The 19,607-nt window shown below is 41.0% G+C and overlaps 1 protein-coding gene across 2 annotated transcripts in view; it reads right to left on the bottom strand.

Moving 5' to 3' along the window:
• Positions 1–635: 635 nt before the first annotated feature.
• S2P (membrane-bound transcription factor site-2 protease) overlaps positions 636–19,607 on the bottom strand; it is a 151,569-nt gene continuing 132,597 nt past the window's right edge. For both annotated transcript variants that reach the window (XM_080279047.1, XM_080279048.1), the window contains exons 7-9: positions 16,959–17,142; positions 3,287–3,440; positions 636–1,249 (exon numbers count right to left, since the gene is read on the bottom strand). In XM_080279047.1, the coding sequence (XP_080135173.1) occupies positions 793–1,249; positions 3,287–3,440; positions 16,959–17,142 (795 nt within the window). In that variant the 3' untranslated portion in view covers positions 636–792. The remainder of the gene's footprint in view (positions 1,250–3,286; positions 3,441–16,958; positions 17,143–19,607) is intronic.

Raw genomic sequence — 19,607 nt, 5'->3', positions numbered from 1 at the left:
ACGAGAACAAGATAGGTTGTTGCGTACATATATGCAACATCCACCTTTGGCTTTGAAATGAGTATAGAGAAAGTAGGAGGATACAGAAAAGGGTTTGCTGTCAGTTGCCTCGGACAGCTGAGTCTCAGTTAGAAAAAGAAGGTTAGGTTTAGAGAAGGAGAGGTGATGCTCAATAGAGCGAAAGTTAGAGGAAAGGCTGCGAATGTTGCAGAAATGAAGAAGAAGAGAGTCAGACAGTGCTTCCAGGCAGCTCGTGTCATCACCGGGAGAGGGACGGAAGCTCTGGGCAAACCGCCAAGAGGCAGGGAGGATCTGAGGATACGTCACGGACAGATGCAACGCGCACTATGACTAGATCTGCCCACGTTTTGTCTATTTTTTACCGTGTTTTGACCAGTTGTCTCGCGTAATGACTAAATATTCCATAATTTTTGGTCTCAGGCTGTGTTTTCACTATTATAGCAGCACAGTACGTTCTTTTAAGAAATCAGCAATTTCTCCACCCGAGTAATATTTGTCAAAATCGCGTTTTGACCATATCTTGGACTAAAAATAAAAAGGACTGTGCTATGACTGTTTCCGCGCTCTCTGATCGCGCGTTATGTGAGAGGTGACTGTATTCATTATATAATAATGAAACATACTGAATTCCTATATACTGGTACCACAGCATTTGCTAGATGACTAGACTACAGTATTAATAAAATATTCACTGGGAATCTAATAGTAATATACTGAAGCAATCTGAAGAATAAGATTGCATGTTGATAATTTTATACAGGATGTACAGTATTACAGAATACTCCAAACACCAACTGCAATGTTCAGAAATAACAATATGGTCCCAACAATGGTAACAGTAACATGTATTATCCTTCTTGTCACCTGGTCCAGCCGTGAAGAAAACAAAAGATCGATGATGACCCCAAATATCCAATAGCCATCAAGATATAGAACTGGCACCATATTGAGCACAGCAAGAGCACCTGAGAATTTGACCATATAATCACAGTAAACTTCGAGTGTGTTGGGCCAGTGGTTGGGAAGGAAAGCATACTTAGGGATAAAATTTGTGAAAGAGACTGTATGATACAGGTAAGCAGGGGGTCCCAGATACAAGACATCATCCTTTCGCACTCCATCCCTGCCTCTTCTATGTACCTGCACAAGTCTTGAGGCATTCCTGAGAGAGGGAGCCAAGCAATGTGTGTTGGCTGGGCAGGTAGCAGAGCTGATGCAAGATTCAGTGCTGAGGAATGGAGATTCAAGTAATTAAGCTTTATTTTTGAAGAGATGACTTGAAGAGCACAAATTTCTGACTTCTTATATTTCAAATTTATCAAGAGCCATGCAACACAGACTTAACATAACATAGTACCGTATTAGCTTCCCCTAGGTTGATGAAACCGTTACTGCTATAGCTTATACGGAAAAAGAATGGGGTCAGGGAATGTCTATACAAAGTCCAATATAGATGACAGGTCTTTCATCCCTCTGCTCCTAAGAACAAAACGGTGCCTAAATCTTATGCTAGCATTAGGTACAAAGCTGAAATTCCTAATTTCAACCAGAATGGTGGAATGCTCTATTTGGCCACTATTTTTAATGCTGAGCAGTCAACAATCTTAACAGCCATACAATTTGTTTTAGTCAACAACACTAATGGCCTTATGACTATTTTTTCCTTCCTTTAATGGCTAAGTTTTTTGTCAAACACCCTCATTTGAGTGATAATGGTAGATCTGGAACTGGACTTAAATACCAAAATCCAATATGCCAGAATTAGCCAACTGTACTGGAACCTGACAAGAAGGCTCATTCTAGAATTTTCCAGAAAGTATCAGTGCTGGAATTCCCTCAACCCTTTGGTGCTGTCAACCATGGGAACATCAGTTCACAGCATGGAATGTCCTGCAGGGGTGCTTGCTTGCCTGCAATTGATGGGTCTGCTTGATAGGACAGACTGAGGTAGCACAACAACTACTCAACCTTTAAATGTGTAATTTTCCCCCCAGACTGGGATGTCATCAATTTTTCAGTGTATTTCTATGCTGACACATCTGGTACAGAATTGTTGGGTGGGGTCAAAGGCACCTACAATTAACCATAGAAATCCCATTATCTACAGGCATGGGTTATTACAGTTTTGTAATATTCTCGTTAACCAGGTGGTTGACATGTATTTGGAAAATTTGTTTTTTGGCAATGTATATATGCAAACTCCCTCCACTTCAGTTCATCACATTTTCTCTTCAATGCACTTTATTTCCCTGTAATAGACCTCAATTCCTTCCAATACACTTCATCTCACTTCCTCTCCTCCATCACTTCACTTCATTTTCTTCCTTTTCATTCCCTCTTGGCAATGGAGAGTGATGTCTTTCTGAAGCACCCAAATGGAGGACCTGCCCAGATGCACAACCAGCTCTCAACTTCCCTCCACTTCACAAAAAGAAGATGGTGGGCTGCTGGTTTCCTGCAGTCCACTGGGTTCATCTACTACTATTTCTACTACTCTCTTATCTTACTTTCTATTCTTTTTTCTGCCTCTCTTTTCTCTCTTCTGCCCCTTCTCTCTTTTCTTTCCTTCTACCCAGACTTCTGTTTTTTTTTTTTTTTTTTTTTAACTAGTAGGACTAACTGCACTTGATCATCATTATCATAATCATCCAATTCTCATAAACAAGCATGAAAGTGAAAACTATTCAGTGTGCCAAGCCAAGCAGGTCACACAGCAATTCACACACCATTCAAGCCCTTAAATCCTCCCTCCACCTTAAGCATAACCATCTGCACATTATTATTACTATTTTTTTTCTTCACACACACACTTGTAAGACAGTTAAACTGCCTACTAACAAGTTTAACCATTGTCATGTGCTTCTTCATACATGTGCGATAATGGAAGTTGTGAATTGTGATGAGGTATCTGAGCCAATTACCTAAGTCAGAGACTGAAACTAATAAGAGAAACTGAAATTAGCCTTCTTATTCAGCTATGTTTGGTGGTCTGGGAGGCTAATTCCACAGGCACTACTTCTGGAAGTCCAATCCAGCATCAACTCTAGGCTTCTCACTACTCCCTTGCCTCATGTTTCCTGGCTTTTTACACTCTCCCTTATCCACACCCCAATATGTACTCTCGCCACATTTTCTTGACTGGTTCTGCATGCAAATGTGGACCTCAAAATACATTATGAGAAATCAAGTCATATGGCATTTGGGAAAAATACTGAATTATCCTGTACAATAATTTTAAACAGAACAATGACATGTATCTACACACCTGAGACTGAGAGCTATTCGTGCAGGAAGGCAAGAGAATGGCTGCATTGCTGACACACCTGTATCCAGTGCATGGTTCTCCTTCAGCTCAAAACAAAGGTGTGCTTCACTGTCTCCATTGCAGCATTGCACTGATCCATCAGCACCCTCAAAAGCTGAATTGGAACAGCAATGTAATCATCACACTATACAGTATATACCATAGTAAATATACTGTATTGTCAATGTAAGGTATAAACAAAAAACAGATTTATGAAAAATAAGTAAATAAATATATCTTAAATGAACAGGTCTAACCCCTGGAAGCAGATCTGGGAAAATTTCTGTTACTGTACTGATATGATGATGATGATGAATACTTTGATGTCCAACATCTCATATCTGCAAGAGAATGGCGACCAAGAGACAATATGCAGGCCAAAATAGTGCAGATAGGGTCAATAATTTAATACATTTCCTGTCAAACTACTGTAACCTTTTTAAGCACTCAACCAATACTGGAAACACAGATTACTGTAATTAGTTACGTTAAATATCATGGTAAAAAATATGGAATCAAACACCTGGAAGGCTTGGGAACATGTATAAAGTACTGGTTCATTTGCAAGTCATTTATTCATTCATTCATCATCTAATCCAGTGTTGCCCCATGAGAAACGCAGGAGCCCAGGACTAGGCAGGGTGGTTCTGACATTCAAGATGAGAGTAACCAGCCTCATTCATCCCTGAGTGGCATTACGTGAGCAATAAACCACAACCATCCCTTGGATATAAACCTGCACCTGCTCAATCTGACTGGAGCGCCCTCATTACCCACTAAACCACCAGGCGCCATAATTTGGTTATATGGTTACCACCCACCGAAGTAAATGGTTTCCTGGTGTACAAGAAATCATTTGGCTTGTCACTCAGTGCAGTCACCCATAAACAGAAGGAAGATGAAAGAATGAAGGAAAGAAAGACAGAAGAAGAAGGGAGGAAAAAAGAGAGGAAACGGCAGGAACCCAAGAGCAGCACTACATCAAGTGAGTGGTTGGTGAGCGCCCCCACCTACCATCATTCATTTGCAAGTGCTGGGCTTAAATCTTATAAACAATGCAATCTCATTACTGATGATGGCTAATAAATAATTTTATTCCCAACATATTACTGGGTTACAAGTAAAATTTTTGCTTTATATTGTAATGATATGACTGCTATAGTAAACATCAGTAAATGGAATAATTCTATCTATCTATCTATCTATTGCCAGATGCCTCAATCCCTTAAGGGGTGGCCACAAACAAATTACCTCCAAGTCGCCCTGTTCGACACCATCTCACTGCCCTGCTCCCAGCTCACACCCTCCTCTCTCATATACCTCTCCACTCCTACCTTCCATCTCATCCTCTGCCTCCCTCTCCCTCTCACCCCCTCCACCTCACTCACATACACTCTCCTCATTAGTCTCTCTCTCTCTCTCTCCATACTCTCCACATGGCCAAAGCACCTCAATGTATTTCTCCTAATGCTTTTGATCACATCCACATCCACACCACATTGCTCCTTCACTTCCTTATTTGTCAGTCTGTCTCTCCATGTAACTCCACATGCTCCTACCAAATACTGTAACTCATTTCCACTGCTCTCACTCTTGAACTGTGTCCTTCTAACAAGGTCCAAGCTTCACTTCCATATGTTAGAATTGGTATCACAATAATGTCATGCAGCAACTTTTTTACTTCCATGCTCACTTCCCTGTTCCTTATCACTACTTTCACAGAACCAGCAATCTTTCTTCTCTGCACTTCGCCCTCTAAACTTCCATCCTTACTCATCACACTACCCAAGTACTTAAACGAACTCAAATTTTCCATTTCATCCTCATCCAACCTCACTGTACATTCAGTGGCTTCATTTCTCTCGTAAGACCACAACTTTACTCTTCCATACATTCACCTATAGATTCCGTTTCTTACATACTCTCCCAAACTCATCCACCAGGCCTTGCAGCTCCCCTTCGTTTTCACTTAACAACACAGTATCATCTGCAAACAACAATACAGGGAGTTTCCAAACAGTGTCCTCTCTCATTAGGGCCACTCCAACATCCACTGCCCTACCTTGTACCTCTCTTATAACCCCATCCATATACTGATTGAACAACCATAAGGACATGATACATCCCTGTTTCAATCCAACATTCACACATAAAAATTCATTTGGTTTACTATCCACACGCACTGCAACCTTAGCACCCTCATACATACTCTTCACAGCATTCAACAATTTTCCATTTACTCCATATATTTTTAATGCTTTCCACATTCCTTGTCTATCCACCCTGTCATATGCTTTCTCCATACAATTTCTTTCCCTTCTCTAGAAACTTTTCCTCTAAAGACCCAAGAATGAATATCTGATCTATACAACCTCTTCCCTTCTTAAATCCTTCTCCAACTAATTCCTCTGTTATTTCCCTAACTCTGTTAATAATTATCCTACCATATACTTTTCCTATTACACTAAGAAGACAAATGTCCCCCACACACTCCTTTTTCCCCTTTTCCTTTGTACATGGGAATACTGTAATTATACCTCTGGACTCTACCTTCCTTCCATATCCATTCTACTACTATCTCTCCCCCATGCTTCAGCATTTCACCGCACACTCCATCAATTCCTGGGGCTTTCCCCATATTGATGTCCTTCTTTACTTCCACTACTTCCATCCTACTGATTTCTTCCTCTCTTCTCGCCTCCCTCCTTCTCCCAGCCATTCCTCAGTCTCTTATACATGCATTACTTTCATTCTCTATGTTTAACAATTCTTTAAAGTGTTCTCTCCATCTGCTCACTTTTTCTCCCGTCTCCACTAGCAATCTACCATTTTTAACTTTCACTCCCCGACTTACGAAGGGTGATCAGAAAGTAATGACAGTTCGTGCTATAACATGAAAACCTTGAATGATGGGAGGTAGGGGAGCAAGGAGAGTGCAGAGTTGCCTGTCCTTACGAGTTTGAACTTGTCGCCGTATGCCTGACTTTTCTTGTTTTATTGTTGTGAGTGAATGCTTCACTCTTGTTTTTGCTCTCTGGCCAGAAACATGGATTACTCGAAAGAAGGCTGCAGGTTCTACATTTTTACGAGGTGGAAACTGGGAAAGAAAGCAACAGAGATTCGAGGGGAATTATTACAAGTTTATCCAGACACTACTCCTTCCCTGGAAACTGTTTCCCGCTGGATTCGTGCTTTCACAGCAGGAAAAACTGAACTGAAAGATGAACAACGCTCTGGACGCCCCCGGACATCCGTGACCGAAGCAACAACTGTCCGTGCACGGTCCATCATTGACGAGGATCCAACTGTAACTCTTAGGTTCTTAGCCTTGGAGCTTGATATCAGTTATGGGAGTGCATATGACATCGTGCATGAACAATTACACCTGAGGAAGAAGTGTTGTCGATGGATACCCCATTTGTTGACTGATGAGCAAAAGGCTGAACGGGTGAGGATTTGTCGTGTCTGGTTTGCTGAATTTGAACCAAATGGTCCAAAACGGTTCTCAGATGTTGCTACTGGAGATGAGTGTTGGATTTCATTCTTCACAACCCGTGACAAGCAGTCAAACATGGTGTGGTTGGGCGATGAAGACCCTCGACCTCAGCTTTTGAAGGAAGGATTTCGCAGCCGGACGCGCCTTTTCACCATCTTTTTCAATTCTGAAGGACCAATATGCGTGGATGTGATGCCTGAAAAGTCCAATATCACAGCCCAGTACTACACAGACCAGGTCCTTCCACAAGTCTTGGAACACAAGGCCAACACCGCACCAACCCGCCGTCGGTCTCGCCTTTTGCTGCACCACGACAATGCTGCACCCCACAAAGCTCGCCTCACTATGCAGTACCTGGAACAACAAGGTATAACTCTGCTCCCCCACCCACCCAACACCCCAGACCAGGCTCCCTGTGACTTTTGGTTGTTTCCAAAAATTAAATCTGCCATCGCTGGGAAGCAATTTCATCGCATCCAAGACTTGGCACGGACCGTCAATTCAGAACTCCGAAGTATACCGTCTTCAGAGTACCACGCTTGCTTCATGAAGTGGAGAAAGAGAATGGAACGCTGCATAGAGGTTGGAGGGGAGTACTTTGAAGGAATGTGAGTCATAGTTTGATAGTTCTTCATGCTAATAAAAGTTTATGGACTCACTGTCATTTCTTTCTAATCACCCTTCGTACTTCGTTATCACCCTGTGGTGGGGGTGCTCACCATCCACTCACTCAATGTAGTGCTGCTTTGGGTGTCTGCCCTTTCATCTCTTCCATCCTTCCTCTTCTGTCTTTCTTTTCTTCAATCTTTCCTTTTTCTTATTCCTACGGGGACTTTACACTCCCTCTTGAATCTTTCTTTCCTTCATTCGTTCCTCTTCCTTCTGCTTTTGGGTAACTCTACACCGAGTGACAAGCCAAATAGTTTCCTGTACACCAGGAAACCATTTACTATGCTGGGTGGTAACCATATAACTAAATTATGGCACCTGGTGGTTAGTGGGTAATTAAGGTGCTCCAATCAGATTCAGCCTGTGTAGGTTTATATCCAAAGGGTGGTTGGGATGTATTGCTCACATAATGCCACTCAGGGATAAGTGAGGCTGGTCACTATCATCTTAAATGTCAGGACCAACATGCCTAGCCCCGGGTTCCTATGCTCCTCATGAGGCGACATAGGATTGGATGATGGGTGGATGGACTAACTCTCTTTACCTCTTTCCAAAACACTCTCTTAAATTCCCTCCACTTTACACACAAATTCCTTCCAAATTCCTCATTCTCTCTCTTCTTACTCTCAGCATCATTATCATCATCATCATCATCCGGACCTCACTTCCCACTCTGGGACATATAACTCTCTCTTCCATCTTTCAACTTCCTCCATGTCCCTGTTTCACATCCACTCACTATATGCTTTCTTCTTTTGTGCCACAGCCTGTCTCACCTCTTCATTCCACCATGATGTTCCTTGCACCCCCTTTCATGTTCTCTTCAACCCCACACACCGCTTCACATGCTGCACAGATTTCTTCTGTGAAAATCCTGCACACACTTTCCACGTCGCCCATCTGCTTCATATCATATTTACCCAGTTGTTCCACTTCTCTCTTACATTCTACCTTTCTTCCACCCTCTTGCAAGCTTTCTGCCCTCCTTGTATGGACTACTACTTCAATTCTCTTACACCTCCATTTCATTTGAACCTTGACTTCACCACCAGGTGGTGGTTGGAAAGTCCACTCCCCCAACCTCTGTATGCTCTTGCATCCATTTCACACCTTCTCATTCTATAATCCACACATACAGGTAACTCACACGGAACACGATCTCACGGAACGCGCTCGCAATTATACACGGTAAGGGCTGGGATACATATAAGACAACGTAAGATTAAAAAAACATTATGAAAACTACAAATTAATGCAGGAGAGGCCTTTGAAATATCAAATCCTCGAACGTCACCGCAGCGCGCGGTTTGTTTTGAGTACGTGACGATCTAGGCGAGAAATTATTCAGTGAGTGAGACATTCCCGAGTACAGTAGCACAGTATTTGTAAGTTAAATATTTACAGTACTGTACTGTTCTGGTAAGTTTATGTGCAACTTAAAGTACTATTAAATAACGTTAAAGCAAGAAATAAAGTCTTATAACCAGTTCACCTGATAGGCGTCAGAATATTGCCTTTTTTATTTGTTCGTTTTTTCCACAATACTGTACAGTATTTGTAAGTTAAATATTTACTGTTCTCGTATGTACTGTACTTGTAAGCACTTAAATAAAGTTAAATCATTAAATAAAGCATTGTAACCAGTTAACCCGAATTATATGATTACCCATGATCGGCGTCGGAATATTGCCTTTTTTGTTTGTTCGTTAAACTCTTACTGTACGGCTTTTCTACAGTAATGTATTTGTAAGTTAAATATTTACTGTTCTGGTATGTACTTGTAAGCAATTAAAGCATTAAATAAAGCCTTGTAACCAGTTAACCTGATTTATATGATTACCCATGATCGGGGTCAGAATACTGTATTGCCTTTTTTGTTTGTTCGTTAAAGACTTATCTATCTATCTATCTACTGCCAGACGCCATAATCCCGTAAGGGGTGGCCATTTGACTTTGAGTTATTTGTTTTACAGGGAGTGACACTAACCCTCCACCAACCTACTTGTTGACACGTAGGGAATTAAAGACTTATAATAAAAGAAAAATACATTTTTGTCTTGGTATCTTTACCTATTTGCTCAGGTTTGCTGTAATGGTTTGGATCATTTGATGCAATGCAACTTGTAGAAAACTGTGAATAAACTTTCGGGAAGTGAACGAAAATCTGGGACATGAGACTGACCTTGACTTCACCCTCTCATGTATCATCTGTCAGTTCACCACCTGCTATCGTGATGAGTGGGTGTACGATTTTTTCGCTCGTGGCCATGCCTAACTACGCATAGGTACACCCATTATCTCGACCCAGACAGAAAATACAATCTTTTTCCTCCCTTGCAAAACACAAACAACCACCCTGTTTACGAGACAGCAATATATATTGCGAAAATAACAAGGTAAAATGATAAAGATGAACGTAAAATGATAGAGAAAGATGAACATGTTATGACAGAAGAAGTACGTTTTCCCCGTCTGTAAACGTATTTATTTCTGCTTTGTATCTGTATTCGTAATAATTAGACTTATTGTTAGTTCTGAAACTGTATTACGATTCTATTTTTAGCCATTCTCTTGGTGTGGGAGCTGGAAGTTGTGACACAACTTCCTTATTGCTAATCGGACTGACCCTCCACTTTATTCTCCCGTGGCAGAGTCTAGCCTTGGAGGACGTGCAGGTTTCTCATTTAGGACTGAAAATTCAACTCTTTCGCTCCCTTTTCCAAGCATGGACACAACGATAACGTAAAGAATAACTCGAAACTACCATAAATATATATCAAAAAGGTGAAAATGTATTCATGACATTTTTTTTTTTTCAGCCATTCTTAACAGATTATGTACTGAAATCATTCGATATCACAGTACTGCACTTCTAAGTTAAATCTGTACTGTTCTGATACGTACTTGTAAGTTAAAGCACTGGTACCAGTTAACCTGAATTATATGATTACCTATGATCGGCGTCGGAATGTTTCCTTGTGTTTATGTACAGTATTTGTGTGTTGAAGTTTTGCTCTGGAGTACTGTATTTGTGAGTTATAACATTAAATAAACCTTCTAACCACTTAAAGTGCTTTCTAGTGATTACCAGTGACAGATAACAGCAAAACAACACATTTGGGGGGTCTAGGGAGCAAAATATGGAGTAGTTTAAATATACGCGATTTCGCACCTAACACGGCACGGTAGGAACGAAAGCCATGTGTTCCGTGCGAGTTACCTGTATATAATCAGTCACTGCCTTCTGTTCATTCAGTTCACCACCCAATCTTCTGATCACTCGCCACGTATATCTGTAGATCATTTTGTGTCTAAAGAGGGTATTGTCTATCACCAACCCCCTCGCTGCACAAATGTCCACTAAAGCACTGCCAATCTCGTCCATTTCTGCAGGCACACCCCATTCTCCAACTACTCCATCCACCTTCACATTAAGAACACTAAATAAATAAAAAATCTTGCAAAGGTTAAAAAAAAAAAAAGGAGGAGGGAGGGACAAAAAGGAAGAAAAGTCACCCCTCCCTAAGACCACCACTGGAATATTATGAATCACTAACGTACAAACGCAGAAAAAAGTAAAGCAATTGTAATCGAGAGACGGTGACTCCCAGTGCTATGTTACAATGAATGGAAAGAGACTGGAATTTGTGAGAGGGTTCAAATACCTGGGTAGAGTGATAGAAAAAGAGGAAATTGTGCAAAAGAAGTGGAAAGTAGAGTGACTCAAGGAAGGAAAGTAGCTGGTGCTAAGAAGGCCTTGATAAGAAACAGAGGCTTGAATGTTGCAGCTGCATGAGGCTTACACGAAGGAGTGTTAGTGCCAACTTCAACATATGCATGTGAGACCATGGTGTGGCATGAAAATGAAAAGTCAAGAGTGAAAGCAGTGGAGATGGGGCTGCTGAGGAATGTATGTGAAGTGCAGAGAGTGGATACGATCCGAAATACTGTGATTCGTGAAAGATGCAGAGTGAGGAGATCTGTGGTGTGGATAGGATCTGAAATAATGTGATTCGTGAAAGATGCAGAGTGAGGAAGTCCGTGGGCATCAGAATAGAAGAGAATGTACTGAGTTGGTAAGGTCACGTGGAGAAAATGGATAACAATAGAGTGGTAAAAAAGGTATATCTGAGTAAATCTGAAGGAGGGAGAACATGAAGTAGGCCAAGGAGAAAGTGGAGGGATATGGTGGATGAGCGTGTGAGGAAGAGAGGTATGGAAGTCAGTGCAGCTAGGGGACTGACAAGAGATCGAGCTGGTTGGATAAATGCTGTGAGAAGTGCACAATCTGGGAATTTGGCATCCCTTTTAAACATGACAGCGTCTGGACTGCCTCTATCGGATACGTTTATGTGAAGCTACAGAATATGGTTAAAATTTCTAGCATATCAGATGGAGATGGGATTCCGGGGGCTTGAATGATGAGTGAATGGAAGTGTGGCCCATTGGATTGGGCAAACTTGGCTGTCTGGATGCTGGTACTTCTCACCCTGTCCTAGGGAGGGAAAGGAGATCCAGATGATGATGACAATGGTGATGACTAATGTACAAACTCCTTTTTTTTTTTTTTTTTTTAAACCCAAGGCGTCCCTTCAACGTATGGGTATATCGCAACGTTTTGTCACAGCTAGTCTCATCGACATACAAGTGCGTCACGCAATTGCAAGATTCATAATTTGCACAATTTTCAATTTTCGTGTGTGATTTTTGGTACATATACATGGGACACCTTCCTCTACAAGATGCCAGGCAGGGACAATGCCTTACCCCGCATGACCTCCCCCCACCTCGCACACCATTGTCTCGGTAATTCACCTGTTACCAGTGACCTGGCCAATAAAGACATTCAGGGCCAGAGTGATTCCCCAATCGATGACAATGTGGAGGACAAAGTTTACATAGCATTAGAGGAAGAAACAGTCAGAAATGATGATCAGGTAATGTTGCCAGAAAAGGTCAGGTATGTTGATGTGTTAGTGAGTGAAACAATGCTCATACTGCCTATATTACCGTGTGAAAACCAATATACTCTCGTACTACACATAAATTCGTACCAAAAAAAATAAATAAATACCGTTTATGAGTGGTGTGGAATAATTACCCTCCCATAGAACTCGTTTTCTTTAGAGCCAGCCTGATAGAAAACCCAGTAATGTAAGGAGTACTGCTAGCTGTATCGAGTATTTTAAACCTCAGGTGAGTGATTTCTCCATGAATTTTTGATGTTTCTCACCAAAAGTGGAGGTTTGAGCCAAAAATTTTTTTTTCCCAAAATTGGTCGGGATTGGGGGAAGTCAGTGGTGGAAAATCGGTCAGGATAGGGCGGGTTAATGTAAGAAAGAAGGAACCAAAGGCCAGAAGCCCATAAACTGTTTCTTCCAAGAATAGAACAAAAACAATACAAAAGAGAGCCAAATTCAGACATGTTCTTCAATTGTCCATTATTATTCTTCCCTGGTATTTCATAATGCCCCATTATATGTTACTGGGCATGTATTAATTCTCTCATAAAGGTTTCTCATGACAAACACTCAGTAACTTAACACATATCTTGAAATATTCTTTCAAATGTCATACTAAATCACAGTAATAGTGACAAAAACATTCAGCAAGGTGTAAATCCCACGAAGTGCCCTATGAAAGTACAGTACTACAGGGAGTTGGAAAATACATTAATGGCGTAATCATGACTTTGTTTATAGCTGGTAACAAGCAAAAGCAAAGTGTAAATTGTGCATAATTTTAGTCTCCTTACAATATTAAACTTTGCAATGTTCTTGCAGTGGTCCCTGGCTCAATGGAATGTGAACCCGATGAACTGCAAACTAAAGTTACCCTACTCTCGTAGTCTTCCATCCTCTTTTCTGGAGACAAGGAAGCTGAGGGACATTTGTATAAACTGGCAGTGGAACTGCCTTGTCATATCACTGCCACCATGGGAAGACGTCTATCTCTATCTATCTATCTATTGCCAGATGCCTCAATCCTGTTTGGGGTGGCCACAAACAAATCGCCTCCAAGTCGCCCTGTCCCCCGCCATTTCACTGCCCTGCTCCCAACTCACACCCCCCTCTCTCATATACCTCTCCACCCCATCCCTCCATCTCATCCTCGGCCTCCCCCTCCCTCTTCCCCCCTCCACCTCACTCACATACACTCTCTTCGTCAGTCTTTCACCCTCCATCCTCTCCACATGGCCAACCCACCTCAGTGTGTTCCTCATAACACTTCCTATCACATCCACATCCACACCACAATGCTCCTTTATATCCTCATTCATCAGCCTGTCTCTCCATGTGACTCCACAGGCTCCTCTTAAATAACTCATTTCCACTGCTCTCACTCTTGACTTGTGTCCTTCCAACAACGTCCAAGCTTCACTTCCTTATGTTAGAGTTGGTATCACAATACTGTCATGTAGTAACTTTTTCACTTCCATGTTCACTTCCCTGTTTCTTATCACTGCTTCCAAAGAACCAGCAACCTTTCTTCCCTGCTGTACCCTTTCAAGCACTTCACCCTCCAAACCTCCATCCTTACTCATCACACTACTCAAGTACTGTACTTAAACGTACTCACATTTTCCAATTCCTCACCATCCAACCTCGCTGTACATTCACTGACTTCACCTCTCTCAAAGACCATCACTTTACTCTTCCCTACATTCACCTTTAGATTCCGTTTCTTATATACTCTCCCAAACTCATCCACCAAGCCTTGCAGCTCCCCTTCGTCTTCACTCATCAACACAGTATCATCTGCAAACAACGGTACAGGGAGTTTCCAAACACTATCCTCTCTCACCAGGGCCACTCCAACATCCACTACACTACCTTGTACCTCTTTTATTACCCCATCCATGTACAGACTGAACAACCATGGAGACATGACACATCCCTGTTTCAACCCAACTTTCAAAGAGAAAAATTCACTTAGTTCACCATCCACATGCACAGCAGCCTTTGCACCATTGTACATACTCTTCACAGCATTCAACAACTTCCCATCTACTCCATATATTCTTAACACTTTCCACAATCCTTGTCTATCCACCCTGTCATATGCTTTCTTCAAATCCATGAAAGCCCCATACAACTTCTTTCCCTTCTCTAGAAACTTTTTCACTAAAGATCTAGGAATGAATATCTGATCTACACAACCTCTTCCCTTCCTAAAGCCTCCCTGTTCTTCAACTAATTTCTCTGTTCTTTCTCTGTCAATATGTATCCTACCATACACTTTTCCTATTATACTAAGAAGACAAATGCCCCTATGATTACCACACACTTCTTTTTCCCCTTTTCCTTTGTACAAGGGAATAATTATAACTGACTTCCAATCCTCCGGGACTCTACCTTCCTCCCAGGCCAATCTGCACATCTTCCACATCCATTCCACTACTATCTCTCCCCCATGCTTCAGCATTTCACCACACACTCCATCAATTCCTGGGGCTTTCTCCGATTTAACTTTCTTCATTGCTTCCACAACTTCTTTCCTACTGATTTCTTCCTGTCTTCTCATCTCCCTCCTTCTCCCAGCCATTCCCCAGCCACTTATACTCACATTACTTTCATCCTCTATGTTCAACAATTCCTTAAAGTGTTCTCTCCATCTGCTCACTTTTTCTCCCTTTTCCACTAGTAATCTACCATTTTTATCTTTCACTCCCCTGCTAACTTCACTTCCACCCTGTCTTACTCTTTTCACCTCTTTCCAGAACATTTTCTTACAGTCCCTCCACTTTACACTCAAATTCCTTCCAAATTCCTCATCCACTTTCTTCTTACTCTCTCTTACTAATCTTTTCACCTCTCTCTTTCTTTCTACATATAACTCTCTCTTCCGCCTCTCAACTTCTTCCATGCCTCTATTTCTCATCCATTCATTGTATGCTTTCTTCTTTTGTGCCACAGCCTGTCTCACCTCTTGAGTCCACCACGCTGTTCCTTGCACCCCCCTCCATCTTCTCTTCCTTCCACACACCACATCACATGCTGCACATATTCCTTCTGTAAATATCCTACGCACACCTTCCACGTCTCCCATCTGCTCCGATTCATATTTGCCCAATCGTTCCTCCACTTCTCTCTTATACTCTGCCTTTTTCTCATCCTCTGGTAACCTTTCCAGTCTCCTTGCAACTACTCCTTCCTCTCGTCTTTCCCTTCTTCTATTCCTCCATCTTACTTGAATCCTAATTCTGGCCACCACCAAGTAGTGGTCAGAAAGTCCACTCCCCCAACCTCTATAAGCTCTTGCATCCATTATACATCTTTGCATCCTTTCATCCACACACACATAATCAATCATTGCCTTCCTTTCATTCAGTTCACCACCCACCCTTCTCATCACTCGCCATGTATACCTGTGGATCATTTTATGCCTGAAGAGGGTATTGGCTATCACCAACCCCCTCCCAGCACAAATGTCCACTAACGCACTCCCAGTCTCATCTATTTCAGCAGGCACACCCCACTCACCAACTATTCCATCCACCTTCACATTCCCAACTTTACCATTGATATCACCGATCAAAAACACTCTCTCATTCCTTCCAAACTTTTCCATGCACACTTCTACATTTGTCCAGAACTCTTCTCTCACTCTTCTAGCACGATCTTGCGTTGGCGCATACACACACAATCGCCCACATTTGTATTCCAACTTTCAACTTTACCCACACAATCCTTGACCCAACTGATCCACACTGTCTTATGCTCTTCTTCCATCTTTTACTCACAGCTATACATACTCCTTCCTTTGCCCTCTCATTCTCACCTACTCCTGCACATATACCCCATCCATGCTCCCATTCTCTCACACTTTCTCCTCTCCATTTTGTTTCAGTTATTCCACATACATCCACTTTCGCACCCTCAAGCACCTGGACAATCTCTCTCTCTTTCACCTCATCATTCGCTCCTCTTACATTCCATGTACCCATTACCAAGTCCTTTGTCCAGTCCTGGGCCGTCATCGTTTGGTCAGTCCTTGTCCGAGGCTTCTTGTTTGTTTTTTTAGTTAGCTGTTTTCTGGGGAGGGGCACTAACCCTCCACCAACCCTTTTAGTCGCCTTTTACGACAAGCAGGGATACTGGGGGAGTATTCTTGAAAAAAACCCGTACCCCCAGGGGGGAGGTAGAACCAAAAATTTACATAAAATGCTTTACTGAAAATGGGTAGGTGATAAATTAGTACTGGGTACAACAGAGAGAGAGAGAGAGAGAGAGAGAGATATGAAAAGTGAAACATATATAAATATGCATCTCCCGTACAAAATTCTTTTCCAATAAATCTCTGAATTGTCACTCCTCCAATCAATTATTGAAATTAGAGATGACCTTACACAGCCTTATGTATTATATTATTCATGCCGCTCTAATCTAGAATATTTATGCAAGTTTTATGGAAGTAAAATAAAGTAACATAACAAATAACTGAGTGGGAAAAACATACTACACACACCATGGTGTATTGTTTCATCGTATGTATGAACAACAGACTCTGGGACACAGAAACCAATCTGGTCTGATGTGAGAGTGGCAAGGAGATGCTGGTGCCACTGGTCCACGTTGACCACTGCTTGCCTGTTGATGCCTGTCACAACATCATCCACATCCAGACCCGTCGCACCTCGGGCAGGGGAATCCTAGGAACATGGTTGAATACATAGGTAGAGAATTTCAAGTCACTTAAACTACTGTTATGCAGAATATATCATAACTGGTAGGAAAGAGGCAATATATAATGGAGTGAATGATGGATGATCATATGACCCCAAATTCAAATTCCACTTATTTCTACGAACAGGTGACAACTGAATTTCAATAAAAAAATTTTCACTGATATTCTATACCACCACCAACACTAAAAAAATAAAAAATAATAGTTCTGAACAAGAAATACCTATACTCTGTTCTTTTTAACTAGAAGTACAACCTCCATCTCTCGATCTTTGAGCGATCAAAAGAAATTAATACGAGGATATGGTGCTGGTCATGTAGGAGTTCAATGGAAGAGAAAAGATGTAAAGCTACAGTGTTTCTTTTTTCTCCCACTGAATTTTAGGAAACAAGCTGCAAGGGGATGAAGATCTTTGCCTAGTTAAAATGAATGAACTATGGTATACATTTCAACATAAATAATTAAGACACTTATTCACTCACACATTCATAACTCTCTCTCTCTCTCTTTCAAGCATGCATGCATATATGCGCATGCACACACACATGCACACACTCACACAGGAGGCACCGAGCAGGGCGGACGCATGTCACCATTACTCTATACCTGGCCAAACCTGGCCAGTGGCCATACCTAAATTAGTATCTTTATATGAGTCAAGCTCTGTACCAGGTTAGACTAAATGGTGTCCTAATATAAAAAAAAAAAAAAGTTTTAAGTAAGACTATTGTTCAAACAGTAAAGAAAACAAAGCAGTGCAGGAATGCACACAATCAGCTGATCATTTGTTTTGTCTGCGCCAGGGAATGTAAGTAGAATCTGTTCTTTTAGTACCGCATGATGTCCACCTACTTTGGTAAAGCAAATTTGGAAAAGAAAAGGGATAAAGGTAGAAAGCAGGATGATGATTTCTACCAAGAACTGGTTGAAATGGAGACTTACAATAAACTGGTCGAATGAGTAAACAGATTAGAGATGGCATTTCAGAATGAAATGGATGAAATTAAGAAACAGTTGCACCTGCAGAAGGAAGAAATAGAAAAATTAGGAAACGAAGTCAACAAGATAGACACAACAATAGATGAGTTGACAGTAGAAGTGGGTTCACTTAGGAGAAAAATTAGTGAAATGGCAAGTACGGTAGTCAACCACGAGAGTATTATGGAAGAGTTCAAATATGACACAGAGACAACTAGGAAAGAAAGTAATCTGATAGATCAGAGCAGTGATATTGAGGAGAAGATAACACAAGTGAATGAAGCTGTGCAAAGCTACAAAAATAATGTGGAAACCACTTATGCTGAAATGATGAAAGTAAAGAAAGACTTAGAAACAAGGGTGGAAGAAAAAAGCATTAAAAAGGAAGTGAAAAGAATAATTCAAAACAATCCTAAATTGGTCAGAGATTCAGCAGACAACAACAAATCTATAGTAATCACTGGTATAGAAGAGGAAGAAATAAAAAACAAGATCTCAAGGGACAAAAAGATGGCAAATGTAATGAGCATATTGAAGCAAGTATCAGAGGAAATCTGTAATAAAGATATAGAGGAACATAAAAGGTTAGTGAAATATGAGAGAAATGAGCCAAGTCCTCTAAAGGTAATCTTTCAGAGTGTAAACACTGTGGAGGAGATACTAAAAAATGCAAAGAAACTCATGGAAAAAGAGGAATTCAAAAAAGTATGGATAAAAAAAAATGCCTAACTCAAGAGGAACTGGAATTACTAAAAGTGAAGAGGGAGGAAGCAAAAATAAAGAACGAAGGAAGATCAGAGGAGAAGAATACATTTTTTACAAAGTAATCGGATTGCAGGTTCGAAAGTGGTGCATAAACAGGAGGGAATAAAAAGGAGGAAGGTAGTAGAACCAAGTCATGACAAGTATGTAAATAAGATGATTAAGGTGATGTACTTAGATGTGGATGGAATGGTATCTATATTATTATAGAAAATGAACCACATATAATATGCCTAACTGAAACAAAATTAACACCAAGGATATCAAATGACATCCTAAACTTAGAGGAATACAATATATGGAGAAGAGATAGGAACTTAAAAAATGGAGGAGAAATTATAATACTACCAAAGAAAAATCTAAAAGTCAAAGAAATAGAACTAGATATACCCTCACAATGCATATGAAGGGAAAGTAATTGTAGCCAATTTGTACATGCCACCCAGATCAAACACTTGGGAAAGAGGCGAATATGAGGATCTGGCAGAGAGTACAATTCAGAGTTTAAGAGCATCACTACATAGAATGGAAGAGAAATCAGAAAGAATTATACCAACTGGAGATTTTAATACAAATATAAATTGGCATACTCCAGATATAATAAGCCACGAAAGCTGCTGAGACCAAAATTTCCTTGATCCTGTGCAGGAGTTTTTCCTAATGCAACATATAAGGGAAAGGACCAGAAAA

Source organism: Coenobita brevimanus, chromosome 76 (assembly GCF_032717465.1).
Source record: "Coenobita brevimanus isolate Jiangsu-jjx chromosome 76, ASM3271746v2, whole genome shotgun sequence".
In the NCBI taxonomy this organism is placed as follows: domain Eukaryota; kingdom Metazoa; phylum Arthropoda; class Malacostraca; order Decapoda; family Coenobitidae; genus Coenobita; species Coenobita brevimanus.
This window is presented reverse-complemented; position numbering and strand designations above follow the sequence as displayed.